This window comes from Anastrepha ludens, chromosome 2, assembly GCF_028408465.1.
Source record: "Anastrepha ludens isolate Willacy chromosome 2, idAnaLude1.1, whole genome shotgun sequence".
Classification (NCBI taxonomy): domain Eukaryota; kingdom Metazoa; phylum Arthropoda; class Insecta; order Diptera; family Tephritidae; genus Anastrepha; species Anastrepha ludens.
The window spans coordinates 53,846,123-53,864,074 of NC_071498.1; the positions used below are offsets into that span (position 1 = coordinate 53,846,123).

The following is a 17,952-nucleotide window of genomic DNA, read 5'->3' on the forward strand; positions in this document are numbered from 1 at the left end:
AATAATATTTATAACATAGGTATGTATGTACTTGTATATACTAAACTAAAACTATTATTTCTATGAATAAAATAAATAGCTCCCATTGTTGTGCTGTTTCATTTTTTCCTATTTGAAAAGCAAAACCACAAGCAATGATTCGATCAAATGCGTGTTTGTTGCTTATGGCATTTTCTGATGTTGTAACTGGGTTGGGTACAATATGATTTTGGTTCAAAATTCTGTATTTAAAATTCTGTATTCAATATTCTGTATTCAAAAATCTGTAATGCAAAATTCTGTAATGTTAAAATTCTGTATTGCGGAACACTGTAATTTTAAATTTTGTAAATCAAAATTATGTATTGTCAAAATTCTGCATTGCAAAATTCTGTATTGAAAAATCGGAAGAGCATATGGATAAATAAAAAAAGTGCCATATGCTCTTCCGATTTTTCAATATAGAGTTTTGCAAAACAAAATACTGCCAATACATGACTTGTCTTGACCCATATGGTTTCCTATATTATCAAAACAGATTTACATAAAGCAAATGTACATATGTTTGTATGTATTTATAGCTTCAGAAACAATGTGAATGAAATTCGAGCAACCGTGCTAAAAAATATTGTAGAATAATTGCAATATTTTCTGTATACTTCGTTCAAATACCTAACTGTTTTAATCAATTCCCATTCTTTCATTGTATACCAAAACACCCACCAAATTTTGGTCAGTGCACAATGAGTCCAATATCGCTTTCCCCAGAACGCAAAACAGTATTGAGGCTTGGCATCGACGGCTAAAAGTTATTGTTGGGAAACGAAGCTCAGGGTTGTATAAACTAATTAATGATCTAAAAGGCGAGATGGTTTGTGCGAAAGCACAACTAGCTAAAATTCAAAATGGTCATAAAATTAGTCAAACGAAGAAGGCTGTAAATGCAAACAACAGAATTAAAAGAATAACAAAAAAAGGCTTATATTAAGGCATGTTTCTTTTCTAAAGCGAATTGCTTAAAATTTAATAATATAATAATTGTTTCGCCATTATAATGTAACAACTTTTGTTTTGAATGAATTTTTGAATTTTTCTTTAATTGACGTATGTACATATACATACCATTGTTTCTATAAAATCAGAATTCTATTATTCATAAAATAAATGTGCTATTCAGGTAAGCGTGCTCATCGGGTTATTTGGTTATATTTTTACAGCATTTTGATCGAAAATAATTTTGATTCCAGAATTTTAATATACAGAATTTCAGTTCTCCATCATTTTGATCATACAGAATATTAAATACAGAATATTGAACCAAAAGAATTTAGGCTGGACAGAATCTTTTTTTTTATTTTTACAGAATTTTCATCCAAAAGAATTTTGAAAAGCAGAATTTAGTACCTCTCCCGTTGTAACTGTTACCTCACTCTGTACTTGAAAGCCAATCAAAATTAATTATAAGACCAACCGTTAATGCTTTAAAAGAAAAGAGTGCACTTTATAGCCTCTCAAGTCTTGCTAACATTTGTTGTTGCGTGAATGTTGATCGTATGCTGAACCGAAGCTAAAATCGACAACCGCACTGAATCACTACTTCAATATTCTCGACAGCGACGTCAGCAGTTACTGCCGAATGATCACCATCAAGAGCGAAGAGAGAGTGCTTCGCTGCATTGGCTTCTGCTGAGCAATATATATAGATGGTATATGAAAGAGAAGAGTGTAGGAGGTTACTACAAATCAAAATATCAACAAAATTGTGAGTAATTTTAGTATAAGCGTCCTCATTTGTGCACGACTAACATACGTGGGTTATGGTAGCTTAACATTAACTGTGCGTATATATTTTTGTTATTGGTCGCGCTCTAAGAGAATCCAGTGAGGTATCGAGTTCTATTCCGCTTGACTTTACGGAGGCAAAGAATGAATTTTATAAATTTCTGAACTCTGTTTTTTTAATTTAATTAATTTAAGCTCATATTAGCTCTAAATGGTCTGTAAAAACAATAATTATATTTTAAACTTGAAATAAATAAAAACGAAAAAACGAATTTTTGATTGATATTTGAATAGACATTGACATAAATACAGATTGCATAGTATTTCTTGCTAATATTTATCGGTAGTACATAGCTGATATGCAGTCACTTACATTTGTCTACATACACATTTTTACATATTCTTACTTGCGAAAAAAGTAACCTTTCCTCTTTTTTTCCTCTTTTTAGGTCAACCAACTAAGAAGTGGCAAATAGACAAATGTTGCAGGGTGTACACTGGTACAGTGCACTCTTTTCGAATATTACAAAACTAAAGCACGATTTCATGTGGCTCAGCTGAGCTTTGAAACAAAACAAAAAGGAAAGAGGTTCTCCTATGCATAGGAGATTTGCACATCGGTATGGAAATAAAACGTAAAATATAAATCAAACTGCAATGAAAATAAAAATGTTATGCATTAGAAGGAGCACAGAACGAAAGGCTAAAGAAGGTGATAAGTGAAAGTAAAAAAATTTATTTAGCTTAAAAAGCGTAAAAGTATAAGCAAAAAAAAAAAAAACAAAGTCACACCTATAATTAAGTGAAGTAACTTTTGCAATTAACACAACAAAAGCAATTTTACCCAATAATCGCTGGGAATTTGTCAAACTGCCATCAATAGTGAGGTTGAGGCGGCAGTCGCAAAGTACCAAGTAAAGTAATTTCAACTGCCATAATAAAAGTAAGGCGCCATTAAGCGCTGCCAGCCGTGTAGTGCACGCATAGCAACAACATTTACAATAGTTCGTAAACGCAACAACGACGGGGGCAGCGGCAGCAGTAACAGTAATACCAGTAGCAACAGCAGCTGCAGCAACAATAGCCATAAACGCTTACAGCGCTACGTAGCGCCATAATGATAATGTTGCTACGTTATTTTCACCTGCTGGCAACAACAACAACCGCATTAATAACCTTCCTCCTACTCTTGGCATGTATCGGCGGCGGCGGTAACAGCGGCTTATTTGCCACGGCGGCAACATCAACTCACAATGCGAACAATCAAAATGGCAACACGAGAAATTATAGTCGAAGCGGACGTGATAACGGCAGCAGCGCCAGCAGTACCTCAGCTGTTTTTCGCGCACTCATCTCCGCCTCCGATGCAGATTCAATCTCCATGCAATCTGATGCCTCATTAACGTCCGCTGACAGCGCCGGCATCAACACTGGTTCTTCATCGTCATCATCATCAGCATCATTAGTCTCATCTTCATTTGCATCTGCTTCATTGACCGCAGCCAATTCGCTGTTAATGCCATCACATTCATTGACGGGCAACAGTGAGTCAGCCGCTGCTACTTCATCCGCTGCCTTATTAACATCCGCCTCACTGACGAGTAGTACCGCCATTGGTGGTGGCAGTGGAGGCAGTAGCGGCACTAGTAGTGGACGTAGCAGTCGTCAAAATGTTAGTGGTGGAGGCGGGGGTGGCATTACCAACAACAATGTCAATAGTCATGGTCATGGCGTGCAAGTTGATCAACTGCCAGCGCAACTATCGTCGCGCATCATACACACGCGCAATGGCGCTATATCCGGTGTTATTGTGCAACTGGAAGGTCGACATCTGGATCCGGTGGAAGCGTATCGTGGTATACCCTATGCCTCACCGCCTGTGGGCAATTTGCGATTCATGCCACCTGTGTCGGCAGCCATGTGGTCCGGTGTCAAGAAAGCGGACAGGTGAGTGATGACTATGAAATTTGTTTGTCAAATTTATATTTGATACATAAAATATATTGTGCTTGAATTTCAAAGAAACTCCAAAGAAAATTCTGGAATATTTTAATTCGGATATCGAGCGAATATTTTGAACTTCACATACAGGGTGAACACCATAACTTTTTGTGTGAAATTAGTTTTTATTAACTTCAAAGACAAAATTGTTCAAAAATGATTACAATTTTAACATATATTCACTTTAGCCCGATATGACCACCTTGGTCAAAAAATTAGTTGCATGCTGCACGATTGTGATCTTGAGGTATTTTGGCCCATTCTCGTATAATCGCTTTTTCCAAAGCATCCATACTGGCATATTTTTTAGTGCTCACCTTGCTCTCCAAAATGGACCAGATGGAATAGTCCATCGGATTTGCGTCTGCCGAATTGTGTGGACGAAATGAAGTGTGGAACATGATTTTTTAACCAGTCTTGGTTCACACGAACTTTATGAGTCGGTGCCGAGTCCTGTTGGAACGTCCATGGTCTACGACCGAAATGTTTGCGTGTCCATGGCTCTAAAGCAGCTTCTAAAACATTTTCCCGATAATAAGACGCATTCACTTTGACACCAGGCTCGATAAAAATGATTGGAGAGCGTCTACCAGCGGTCAATGCGGCCCAAACCATTACTTGCGATGGGAAATTGCTTCGAGTGGCCATACGTAGGCTCAAATTCTCGTATGAGCGTTCGGTCAAGTAAATACAGGGTGGCTGATGAATTTTGCTACATTAAGAAACTCAAATAACTTTTTTTTAGTGTATGGAATTCATTTATTTTTTTTCAAGTTGAGGGTCATTAAATTTTATTAAATGTAGCTTAACTAGTTTTAAAAATAATTGAATTTAAATGACCCCCATGCTCGTTGACACAAGTGCGGCATCTTAGTAAAAAGTTGTTCATTGCTGCTTTGAGAGTTGCGACAGGAATAGCCGCAATTGTTGTCCGAATGGATTGTTTTAGTTCATCCAAATTTGTTGGCTTTGTTTTATAAACTTCTTGTTTACATAAACCCCACAAGAAAAAGTCAGGTGCAGTAAGGTCAGGCGACCTGGGGGGCCAACGAAATTCGGAGTTTCTTGAAATCAGTTTATTGGGAAATTTTCGTCGCAACTCTGTCATAACAGTCTGGGCTATGTGAGACGTTGCCCCATCTTGTTGAAACCACACAGAGTTGAAAGGAATTCTCTTTCGGCGTAGTTCTGGATAGAAAAATTCTTTCAGCATTTTCAAATAACGGTCTCCAGTAACCGTAACGGTGTGACCATTTTCTTCAAAAAAATAAGGCCCGCACACCACACTGTCACGCGAAGAGGATGCAATTCCGTCTCGTGTAGTATCTGTGGGTTAGAAGTACTCCATATTCGACAATTTTGTTTGTTCACATTGCCGTTTAAATCGAAATGGGCCTCATCAGACATGAAAAGGCAGTTTAACATGTTTTGGTCTTCTTCCACCATTTGCAGGATCTTCTGGCAAAATTTCAAGCGAATCGGCAAGTCTGCTGCATTCAGTTTGTTAACCATTTGAATTTTGTAGGGAAATAAGTCTAAATCTTTGTGCATTATTGTTTGCAAAGACTGTCGGCTGACACCAAGTTGAGCAGAAAAGCTTCTTGTTGAAACCCGTGGATTGCTTTGTATAGCTGCAGCTACAGCAGCGATCGTTTCCTCCGTCCGAACTGGTGGGTTTCGATGATAAGGCCTTCTTGCGACTGTTCCTTGCTCAGCAAAATTATTCACCAGTGTCATTATGGTCCATCTGCTCGGGGGATCGCCGCCAAACATCCGCCTGTACTCTCTCTGTACCAAAACTACGGACTCCAGTGCGTGATAGCGGCGGACTATCCAAATTCTTGTTTGCGTGTCCCAGCTATCCATTTTAATAAATTTTAAAGATCAATCTGCAAATTAAAACAAAAATGGAGCAGATAACTTAAAAAGAAAAAAAGTTATTCAATTTTTTTTGGTAGCGGCTTTCATCAGCCACCCTGTACGATCGTTTTGAGTGTTTATGAACTGCTCAATTGGGACTTTTTTCATCAGATGGATCAAGATGGAATCGGGAGTCGGAGCAGGGGTTTTCTCTAAATCAGCTATTATCTATCTCCTTGAAACTGCCGAACATTGCTAGTCCTTGCGATCCTGCAGGCATGCAAAATGCTTAGGGAACGTGGGAGCGATGGAGATATTAACATTTTCTCCGATAGTCAAGCCGCGATTAAGGCTCTGACGACGCCATGGTGCAGAACGAAATTAGTAAACTCCTGTAAGGAGGAGATCAAATCTCGTAGGCATGCAGGTAAAATTTCTCTGATCTGAGCTCCAGGACATAGGCACATAGAGGGAATGAAATTGTTGATGAGCTTGCCAGGAAGGGGATCGAACTGGCCACAGGGACCTCTTTCTCAGTCATCGGTATCCCCCTGACAGTTGTTAAAGGGGAACTGCACAAATTATTTCTCAAAAAAGCGCAGAGAAGATGGAGCTCCATTTTTTTATGTGCTATTTCGAAAACCCTTTGGCTCCAGTACAATATATGAAGGACTCATAAAGTGCTTTGGATTCCCCGCCCTTCAATTTCCGAACTCGTATCTGTGTTTACCGGTCTCTGAATGATCGACAGACACGCGGAAAAGCTAGGGTTAACATTTAACCCCCATTGCAGAAGCTGTGGGGGCCTTTCAGAGGAGGAGACTGTAGAGCGCTTACTCTTTAAATGTCCGGGCTTCGACAACCTGGGACAGCGCGCCAACCTAAATCCAATCAATCTCCTCCATTATATCAACAGCTTCGGCTAGCTGTAGATATCTGCCTATTGGAGGTCTCATATTCGTATCAAAACGGCGCTTTAGTGCTACTTGAGGAGTGCCAGACCGGCACTTCAACCATTTCACCTACCTACCTACCTAATGGATTTCTGCACATAGTATATTACCGTGGAGTCCTGAAAAGTTAGATTTGCATTAAAATTTTCTGTTTCGGTGAAGATCCTACCTCTCTACCCAAACCTCATACAGCTACAGCATCAAATCACACCAGCTCATTGTCACTTTTGGTGTGACTCAGACGAGCACTCTTGATCGGCTTGAGCTTTTTATTAATGGCATTCGTGTTTGTTTTAGCTATGCTGGTGATTTGAAAATTTGCATCAGAACTACTTGCATCTTGGATGTTTCGTTAGTACAAAGTGATTCTAATAATCTATCCGAATGGAGTATAAGAAAAAAATTGTCGCTCAATATCAGTAAATGTCGCCACATGACATTCGTTCAAAAAGTTCTAAATCCGATTGGCTCCAATAGAAATAACCCTACCAATTCTTATGCTCGTCTTTGACAGTAAATGAATTTTCATATCGGGATAATGCTCTTGATTCAAGGTTCGTTTTTGTTAGTCACATTAGTTTTATTATCATATTTCCAAGGTCTATTCCAACTAGGGCTTTATGCGATTCTACGCGAGGTTCTAAGGAACATTATACTAGGAAAGCACCTAATAAATCTCTAGTGAGGTTTAACCTTCATGTGCCCGGGATATAAAACTTACGTACCCGGTCGGCTTACTACATTTGTAGTAACTACGTAATTGCATGCAAAACCAATGTAATGTTAAGAAAAAAAGACTTGTATGGTGTTTTTTTTTACTTGTACGTGTGTAATAACCTTTTTATTTAAAAATATTGAATTCAGGTGATAATTTTAATACAAAAAATGTTTTAATTTTCAGGAGTTGAACAACATTTTCCCAAAATATATGTTTCGACATGTGCATTACACACTGCTTTTTTGCACCAACTACAGATTTTTCGTGTGTTGTTACGACTTCCTATTTCACAGTATTGACAAGGTACAGGATATTTTGGTTGTTTATCGTTGGAAATATCAGGTAAAATAGATGAATCAACAGAAACGGATCGATCCAGTGCCATTTCGATAGCTTTACGTGTTTGATGGAATCCCCGCACCCGGGGAACTTGAGAGCGCTGTTCAATTGCTGGCATAAAAAGCTGCTTAGACAAGCTCCGCAAGAACTTTCGTCGCGCGTCTGTGCGACGGTTATATGGATTGTTTTCCGAGTAAATGATGAATGATGCAAGTGCACTTATGTCCAGCGTGTTATAAAACATGGCCAAGGGCCAACGCAATGTTTTGCGTTTCGTTGAATATGCAGAAAGCATTTTATCCATTGCGTCGACGCCTCCTTTGTTTGCATTGTAATCAAGGATGTATTGCGGCTTGTTTTTCTTTTCAGCTACAATTGAATTTGTCAAAGGTGTACTGGCAAGTACTGGCCTCTTTTTGGAACATAAGATACCAAAGAAAACTTTCCATCGAGAAACCCGAAAATGGAAGATTCTTCAGCACGATTGCGGTCAGCCTTCATTTCATATGGTACAAACGTTTTATTTTGACGAACAGTACCAAGACATTAAATACTTGCCTAAGTTTAGCGATGTAAAAAAATTGTCACAAATAATAGTCCTTCCGGTGTTCTCCCAATGGCGTACTAACCTTTGCACAACACCTTCACCTACGTTATTTGCTCGACCAGCATTTGAGTTTTTTCCAGTATATATTTCACTTTTGAGTGGATAGAACGACTTAGGATCGCATGCAAACCAAACCTTTATCCCATACTTGGCAGGCTTAGAGGGTATGTACTGAGTAAACCTAGTTCGACTGCGCTAAGCAAATAATTGTTCATCCACAGTTGGTTGGTAATATTTGCGCAGATTTGCGTTCATTTGTCCACAATTCAGATATTGGAGCAGCCTTATCGGCTTCTAGCCTAAATGCTCTTGTACGCTCGCTGTCAAATCTAATGAATCAAACAATTTCTTTGAAGCGTGACTTAGGCATTACTGCTCGATAAAAGCAAATGCATTCTTGGCTCCATAGCACATCCACATCTTCGTCATTTGATTTATTTACACCTGCTAGTAACACAAGACCTATAAATGCTCTTAGTTCAATTAAGGTTAATTTCTCCCAGATTATTTTATCTCCCTTTCGCGCTTTTTCATTCGTATCTACTAGAATTTGTTGAAGCATTGATGGCTGAAGTCAACTATAAAATTCTATTTTGCATACATTTTATATGGTTACTACAAATGTAGTAAGCCGGCCGCAAGATGATGTCTTTTTCAAGTAGGGTCTAGAGGTCAGGAAAATAATAGTTCGAGTGTTATTATACTCTTAATTGAATTTGATTTGATAATCAGGAAACTACTAAAAAATTCGGGCACCCTTGTTTCGGAAATTTTTTTTTTATCTCACTTTTTTTCACAATTTACTACAAATGTTGTAAGCCGGGCACATGAAGGTTAAGTTGGAGTGCATCTCAGTGGTTTGGAATTCAATTTATATTGCTTACTCCCAAAAGATCAGAAGACCTCAACACAGCCTTTTCTAGTTTGCTCTGCATTCTCTTAAGTTTAAGTAACGCATATATCTCATAAGACCCTCAAGGCGCATAATCCAATCATTGACGCTTATATATGACATTGCCTGGTGATTTTTGGTTGCTAGATGTTGCATATAAGCTTGAATATTCCCCGAACAAATATATCCTTTCATTTTCCGTTACAGGTTAAAATTTTGAAATCAAATTGTTTTAATTATGCACCCATTACTAGGTCTCTTACTGAAATAAAACAAATACTCAGTTTTGATTTCACGTTTCCTAGACCTCATTTTTTTCTAAGCTGGTCAATTTACTTTAACGTGTTATTCTCAAGTTATTTGGTAAGCAAAGTTCTGCGACCTTGAACTTGATAAAAGAAATGAAAGATGCCCAAATATTAGTCTTTCAAGAGCAAGATATCTAAGAAGAAAGCGCTGAGATGGGTCCACCTAATCTTTTAAACAGCTGCTGCAAAAAGAACTGGAAGTAATGACTCAGTTTCCATACCGCGCGGGAAATGCATGGTATGATTAATCACAAAATTCTGGAACTGAGGCTTTCTAAACTTGAGAAACTCGCTGAACCTCCTCCGATTCACTCATGGCGAAAAAGAGCTCGCGACCTCGTAAGTTTGAGTGTTTGTGTGTTGCTAGTTTTTTAAAAAGAATTTAAAAAGATAACAAAGCAAAACATTTTTTTTATAATTGGCTAAAGTTACAAAAGTAGTCGGGTATCAAAGAAGTTTTAAGTTTCTAAGGACCTCTTTGACCATATGGTTGTACAGGAAGCGGGAAAGGTGCGGAGAATACGGCGGATGCTGAAGAACCTCGCATTTGAGCTCTTTGAGTGCGGCTTTGACGACTTGTACAACCTGGGGCCTGGCGTTGTCGTGAAGGAGTATGGTTTGACCACGTCGATCAGGTCTTCTCAGTCGAATAGCTTCATTCACGCGGGGTAGTTGGGCAATGTAGAGCTCCTTGTTGCCCGCGGCATTCTTTTCGAGCATTTCCTGGTGCACCATGCCCTTCCAGTCCCACCAAACACATATCATGATCCTCTTTAAATGAACACCCGGTTTGACTCTAGGCTTTGGCGTATCTCTTGGAGCCACTCACTTTTCTATTTGCCTCATATTGATGTAAAGACACCATTTCTCATCTCTTTCTCATCTCATCTCAACGATTCAGTACAAAAAGAGCTGTTTATCACCGGTTGTTCCTCGATGGCGTGCGAGATGCTGAGAAGCAATTTGAGGGCGACTTTTTTTTTTTCTTCATTAATCTCGTGAGGCACCCAGGTTCCCAATTTTTCGGTAAATTCCATTGAATGAAGGTGATTAAGAATCTTTATATGATCGCAGTTCATTTTTTCCGCCAATTCAAGACTGGTTTGGCGACTGCTCTCCTTCAAAATTCATTTTAGACGTTCTTCATCGAATTCAGAAGCCCTTCCGCTGCGGGACGCATGACACGTCGAAGTCGCCAGTTTTGAACTTTGCAAACCATTTTCGTGCTGAAGACTCGCTTATGACACCTTCTCCATATACGTCGCAAATGTCCCAGGCTGCTATGACAGCTTTTTGAGCACGATGAAAAGGAAAAAAGGAAGGTGTCGAAAATGTGGATTTTTGCCTCCTGGGTATTCCATTTCAAACTACAACAAAAGAAAAAAATTAAATAGCTCAAAAATAGAATTAACATAGTTTTGAAGCGCAGAAAGACTTCTATCGAAGGTCTTTTATCGAAGAGCAAAAATAGTAAAATAAAAGAAAACATAAAAACGCTATGAATTTATTCCCCTACCTAATATAAAATTGTTTATAAATAAATTTGTTATCAAATACTTCTTTAATTGCATTTAAAATAATACTTTCACCAAATATATTTAATAACCTTTAAGCGATATTTTTATAACCACTCAAACTGCCACTTTTTAAAGCAAAGCAGAACTTTTCGAAGTGCAACGGAAATTTACTTACGATCAAAGCTAGCGCTTCATGTATTTTAACCTGTTTTCCGCTCTAAAAATCAACAAAAGTGAGTAATTGACTTGTTCAGCTAAGCTATGACCCGCTGCTTCAACTCAAGCCAACAATACGCCTACCACCACCTTTCTCAAACCATAACAACACAGCGGAAAATGTCAGAAATTCGCAGTAAAATCATGCCTAATTTCTAGCCCACGGCCGTAATTCTCCACCCACTTCGCACAATACAACATAATTTGTCTTTTTTGACTTTTAACTTCAAACTTCGGCTACAAAGGTGATGTGTCTGCAGAAAAATAAGCAGAAACAAATTCACCAACACAAACGAGCTGACTTGCCATTGGAAACATACACAAAAGTGAAATTGAAATATTAAATAAAGCGATAACATAATATTAAATGAATGACAGGTAGACCCAGAGAATATGAAAAACAGAGAAGGGGTGCATTTGTAGAAAGTTTATCTACAAAAACTGGCGAATGTCATGCTTTGATTACTCATTAATTCATTCTTTCATGTTTTAGACATTCTCTGTAAAAAGAAAAGCAAAGTGGCTAACAGCAAATATTTTTAGTAAAATACTTTCGCTGTAGAACTCTAAGGTGGTGGAAATATTGGAGCACAAGTGAGAGTATAAGTGAAGTATGTAGATGGTAAAAGGTCGCCCAAGGGAGATAACCCCTTTCAAGTCATTAAAAAAGCAAAAATGTTGCAAAAGTTTTTGGTATTTTCTTTTTCTTTGTAATTTTCACATTTCATTTTAAGAAATTGCACTTCACCTGCCAAAGTAAATATTAAGCAAACAAATGGGCTAAAATTTACTTCATGTGTATTTGCAAACTAATATCAAAAAGGTGTACAGCCTCGCTTCCGCTGCTTTTCCAACAAAATATAAGGTGCTATTTAAAAAAATGTATTACTTATTTATTTTTTTTTAACCTTTCGGAAGTCGCACGAATTTCATGTTATGCCATTTTTCACTTCTTTATTAAAGCGAAAATGCTGATCAGCCAGGTTATGTGCCATAGAAAAAAGTAAATAATAATCGAATAAAAAGAACCATTTAAAGAGAATGGCTAGTGACTGCCGCCCCTTTGGCGGCACAAGGTCGTGCATTATCATGTTGGAGAATAACTATGTCGTCTCTCTATTGATATTGGGAACAGTTTTCCTTCAGTGTTCGACTCTTACGAACTAATTGCGTACGCTAGCGGTCGTCTGCGATGGTTTCTCTCGATTCCACTCAGTTCTAGTGATTCATAAATATCACTCTGACTGTGACCAACAACATACGAGCACTTTGGCACGTGAACATTCGGTTCAGCCATCGATTAGGAAGAATGTCGGCTCTTTCACAAACTAGTCGTACGTATTTCAAAGTTTTCGATGAGCCTTAGCTGCCCCCTTATGCGAATGAAATTTCAAATGAGAAGAGTTTAGCACAAAATCTGGTATACTTGGCCGACTATAAATTTATGAAGGAACACAAATTCAATAGTTCAATGTTGTGGGTATACTAAGGCTTACTGTGAATATTTAAGATCTGTATGTTAATCCTCTAGCAGATATTAAAGATGAATCGAAATTTTTCGAATAGTTTAGTCATGGACTGATATTGAATATAGGGCATTCGCTCAATTAGACCTTCAGAACAGTAGGATATGTACCTTATACACAGAGGACCCTTGAGACGGATTCACTGCAAAGTCAGAGAATTGGGGTACACTTGAGAACCTGTGGTCTCCTCCTTGAAAGATGGGCCTTACGTCAACTCATTGCGCGCGGAGTTAATGCGCAGACATGCAATGTCGTGAGATCCTTCAGCTCTCGAATTTGGCAGGATTCCTTAAAGGCAATGACCGTGAGTTGGTCATGTGGTGAGACTTGTGATTGGTTAAAGTCCTTTCCTCAGAATTCATGTGGAGGATGATGTGGAATCATCTCAGTACCTCCTCCTCAGCTGCTCTGCTTTCGTCGGGTTAAGATTAAGATATCTGGGCTCTCACTTTTTTGCTATACCTGTCGATATTGCTGGTTTAAACCTTACACAGCTACTGAAATTCATCAACTGCTTGAAGCGGTTAACTAATATAATAAAGGGTGGTTAAATTTCAAGGGCCGATGTTGAATGTGAACCAAACCTAAACGGAAACGACACCGTTCGACTTCTTTCTTTGGGATTATTTGAAAGAAAAGGTGTACGTCGCTAAGCCAGAAACAATTCAAGAGCTAAAGGATAAGATAATTCGGCACATTAACGGCATAGAACCTCAATTATGCCTCAGCGTCATCGAAAATTTGGACCATTGGAGGTGTGCCGCCGAGGCTGCGGCGGCCATTTGGCCGATATTTTATTCCATACGTAATTGAGCCGTACCAATATTATCATTATAAAGAGAAATGACAATAATTTCTTAAAAAAGTTGTATTTTATTGAAAATCAACACCGGCCCTTGAAACTGAACCACCCTTTATAGTCACCGTTGGTCATCATGCTTCAATCCAAAGCACTTTCTTTCTTCTTTCGCCCTGTTCGGTTTTTGTTACCCTCCCACTCCTCTATCTTCCCTTGGCATGGAACCACAATGGACGAGTTTGATTCTTTGTCGAAGTGGGCCCACGCTTGGGCAGCCATTTATCTTAACTTATAAGCACCCAACAAAGAATTTATTTCTTGAACATTTTACATGAACCCTTTAAAAAAATATTTGAATATCGGAGGAGAACTTTTCAAACAAACAAAAAACAAGTTTTGAAGAAACATTTTTGAAGGCCAAAGCAAATTGATTTTTATTTATATGGATGGAACAGAAGAATGATTTCATAGATGAAATTAAAGCTTCGGAATGTTTTTGTTGTTGAACAGTGAAATACATGCATAACATTAGTTGTTTTATCAAGACCAACCTTTGATTCACCACTTACGTAAAGAGTAGTCAATAAACATAAAATTTTCTTTCCATTCAATGTTGCGAATGATTTAGCAGCACTGCATTATTTTCGTATTGACCCAAGGTCTCGGTCGTCTGGCATCTGTCTTCTGTCCCACAACTATCTTGACATGGCAGCGAAGATTCGTGCAGTGCGATAAGGAGCTGATAAGCCCGGTCTGAAGATCAGTATCCCGAAAATCAAAGTCATACGTATAAACACAGAAAATATGCAAAATTTATCAATTGATGGTATCGATCTCGAAGATATACAACCTTTCTGCTATTTAGGCGGGGTTATATAGGTCTCTGGAGGTTCGACCGATGATATCAAAAGCCGAATAATGAAAGCTGGGGCGGCATTTGGCTCTCTGACGGCAATTTTACGACGCACAATACTGCGATTTTTTAAATCAAATATAAAGTCGACTTTATTTTTATGGTTGTGAAACGTTGAATGTGACGTCAGCTGACACCACAAGTTTTTGTAAAACTCTCAAAATATTCTGGCCATATATTATTTCGAATGGTGACTTATGGACCGGAACCCAGCAAAAGCTAATACTATTAGAAAGCCGAAACAGGAAATGAGGCTGGATTGGCCATATTCTACGTAGAGGGAATGGTGACTTAACGAGGGACGCTATTGACAGGAACCTTCAAGGCAGTCGTAGACGTGAAAGCCCTGCAAATACTTGAAGAAAAATGGTGGAGTCAGAAACCCGCGCCATGCAACTCAGGTGGAGTGAAGTTACGAAATTGGTGCAAAACAGACCCGAATGGAAGAAATTCGTTGTGTCCCTATGTTCTATACTGGAACTCCAGGAATTTATGATGATGAGTGGTTATCCAATTTCATGGATTTACAAAGTACTCTACCTGAAAGTATGCAACATAGTTTGATCTTACCGTAGGCCGGGTCTTTTGAAGAACTAAAAATATAATAAAAAATAACCCTACTTAAATTTGGAAGCACTGAAATAAGCGTCTATAAACAAAGTTACTTGAAAACCGCTAGACTACCGTTGCATAAAATTTGTGCGCTTGACGAGCAGCAAAATTGCACAGTGCTCGATTTTCCCTAAAACCTCTAAAAGTAAATTTTTTTTTTCCTAATTCTACAAATTTGTATCAAAAATGTATAACAATTTCTTTCGAAAAAACAATGACAAGTTTCGGTAAGAATTTACAAGCCTTTGAAACCTCTAATTAATTTTCTATGGAATAATTGGCTGATGAAATATAGATGAAAAAGAATACATATTTCATTCAAAGTGCGATGTCTCAGCGAGAAGTCCGTGGACTCAAAGTACGGATTAAGGTCAACTGCAATAATTCTCGCCAGGCATCTCTGCCTTGCACACGCCTTCTCGAATTTGTTACTCCAAGCGATGATAGTGTTCCTTCGACTTGGTCCGTCCATCGGAGGCATGGTCTTGCCCTACGTCGTTGTCCTCTAAATTGTCATCCGAACACCTTCATTGCTGGAGCGCTGCATCCATATGCTCGTCGTGGCCCAACCAGCGCCATAGCTCTCACCCACCTCGTGGTTCATTTGGCGACAGTAATTATCGTCAACAAGAAGAGAACCACAGATTTTCCGATGTATTTTTCTCTTGAATACTCCAAGAGCGGCTGCATCAATCTTCGACACAACCCACGCTTCAGTGCCATAGAGGAGCACGGGTACGATGAGCGTCATGTAGAGTGTTAGTTTTGTAAGGAGAGCGAGGTCTCTGCTACACATTTGCTTTCTGAGACCATAGTAACACCTATTAGCAAGCGTGATTCGTTGGCTTATCTCCAGGCTTACATTGTTTTTTGTTGTGACGGCGGTGGCAAGATTTAAAATTCCTTGGTACTTTAAAAATAATAGAAGTCGGCTGAAATGTTAAATCCAAAACGCTGTGTATCTTTCTGTGCCGGTAGTGAAAGTTTCGGAGAGATCTTTTCCTACCTTGACTGAGCTGGACGTGTAGCTCAATGCCATTTTGCAATGATGAATCAGTGTGGCGGGTTTCATTCGAGGCTTTGTTGTTGGTATTCATTGAAATCGATGCTTTAATGTGGCGGGTTTCAAACCCAGCGCGCAACCAGATATCCTGGGTTCCTTCATCTTCTCACATTAACTCACTCTCAAACGGATGTACGGAAGCTACCCAGAGGATACTTGGGCCGAGCACGGAAGTTGTGAGCTGTTTGGACCGTATGCAGAAGAATCGTCCTGGCCACTCCCAAGTGAATGGCAATCAGTTACTTTCCCCACTTGCGTGGACTTCTAGACACGGAACCATTCATCTCAAAATAGAAATAAACAAAAAATTATATTACTAAATAAAAAAATTAAGATTGAAAAATAAACTTTAAATTTAAATAAAAACCAAAACAAAATTTGAAATAAAAAAACTTTATTAAAATAAAAAAATTCAATTAAAAACAAAAATTCACGCTACTTCATAGAGTTCTTCTTGTGATCCATTACTTTGAAGATTTTTCCATATAAAAATTTTAAAACTAGAGATTTAAAGCTTCACATTTCTTTTTCTAAAACCTACGTGAGTATGAAATACAGTTATTTGAAAATCGCTGAAAATTTTAAAACTTTTGTTTTTTTTATATATATAGAAAAATTTTGATACATTTTAAATGATGTGGAGCAAAAATACAGAAATTTGTTTACTTGCACGAACATCAATTTTATGTGTTGACTTCAACCAGTAAAACGGTTAAATATCTTATATTACTTATGTCGATTGTTCCATTTGCGGAACAACATCAACACGCACGCAACAAATGGAAGGAGGAAATCGCTCAAACGCCCAAAAAGGGTGTAATCGCCAATTACGTATAAAGATATAAAAAAGGGTTTATGTATATAGATACAAAATAAAATCAGCTCAAAGTACTGTTTAGGCCTAGCACAATACTGTATACACATACAAATGCACTTATATGTATATACTCAAGTTTGTAGGAAACCAACTTTTTAAGGACACCTGTGGCTCTTAATTGTATTGGCTGTGCCTTCTCATGCCATAGCGACGCAGTGGTGGGAACTAATATACTCATCTGGAAAAAAGTCATGGAAAAACTTATATGGTAATGGGTGTTTTTCTAGGTATAGGATTTACTTCCAAATAAAATATATTGTACTAAAAATTTAATGAATAAGCGAATGGATTAATTCCATCAACTTATAAGTGTTATAACTCTTAAAACTTATAAATAATTTGCTTCTAAGCAACTGGCTTTTAAATATCGTCAGCTCGATTAAATTTCGTAATTTTTATCACTTTTTCCACTATAACAGGTCCAATATCAATAATAAAGAGCCGTATGCTGGCTTTTGAGTCATTAGTCATTGCTGGTTTATCAGCAAAGACGCCTCGTGGCACAAAAAGTGCTCCAAAAAAGTCGCGTCATATAACCTGGGCGGTCAATTTGTAGGCCCTACTTCCACTTTCTTTATTTTCGTGAGGCCTTCACTAGACTAGGAATGCGGCAGTTTCGGATCAACTAATCAGCTCTAGAGTCCTCCAACAGCCACGCGTCGATGCAACAGGCTGTGATTTTCATGTTACTTTGGTGGCGTTTGCCAAATCTGTTCAATGACGCATGTTGATTATATAAAGGTTAGGTTAGGTTGAAGCGGTTGTCCTGTGGGACACACTCAGGCTCATAGCCAATTGTGATGCCACGTGGGTAGCTTTCCCTATTTCTCATAAAACCAGTGTGTGCTTTTCAAAAATTTTAGAATATCTCCTATATATTTCTGCAGAACTGAGATTTTGATTTTCCAATTCATTAAAAACTTGTCTGCCTAGAATTGCATATCTCCGTCCGGATAGAGCAGGACAATGACACAAAAGGGGCAAGATATT

At 38.3% G+C, this 17,952-nt stretch overlaps 1 protein-coding gene across 1 annotated transcript in view; it reads left to right on the plus strand.

Moving 5' to 3' along the window:
* Window positions 1-2,214: 2,214 nt before the first annotated feature.
* Window positions 2,215-17,952, plus strand: part of LOC128871155 (uncharacterized) — a 52,264-nt gene continuing 36,526 nt past the window's right edge. The window contains exon 1 of the mRNA XM_054113307.1: window positions 2,215-3,708. Within this exon, the coding sequence (XP_053969282.1) occupies window positions 2,879-3,708 (830 nt within the window). The 5' untranslated portion in view covers window positions 2,215-2,878. The remainder of the gene's footprint in view (window positions 3,709-17,952) is intronic.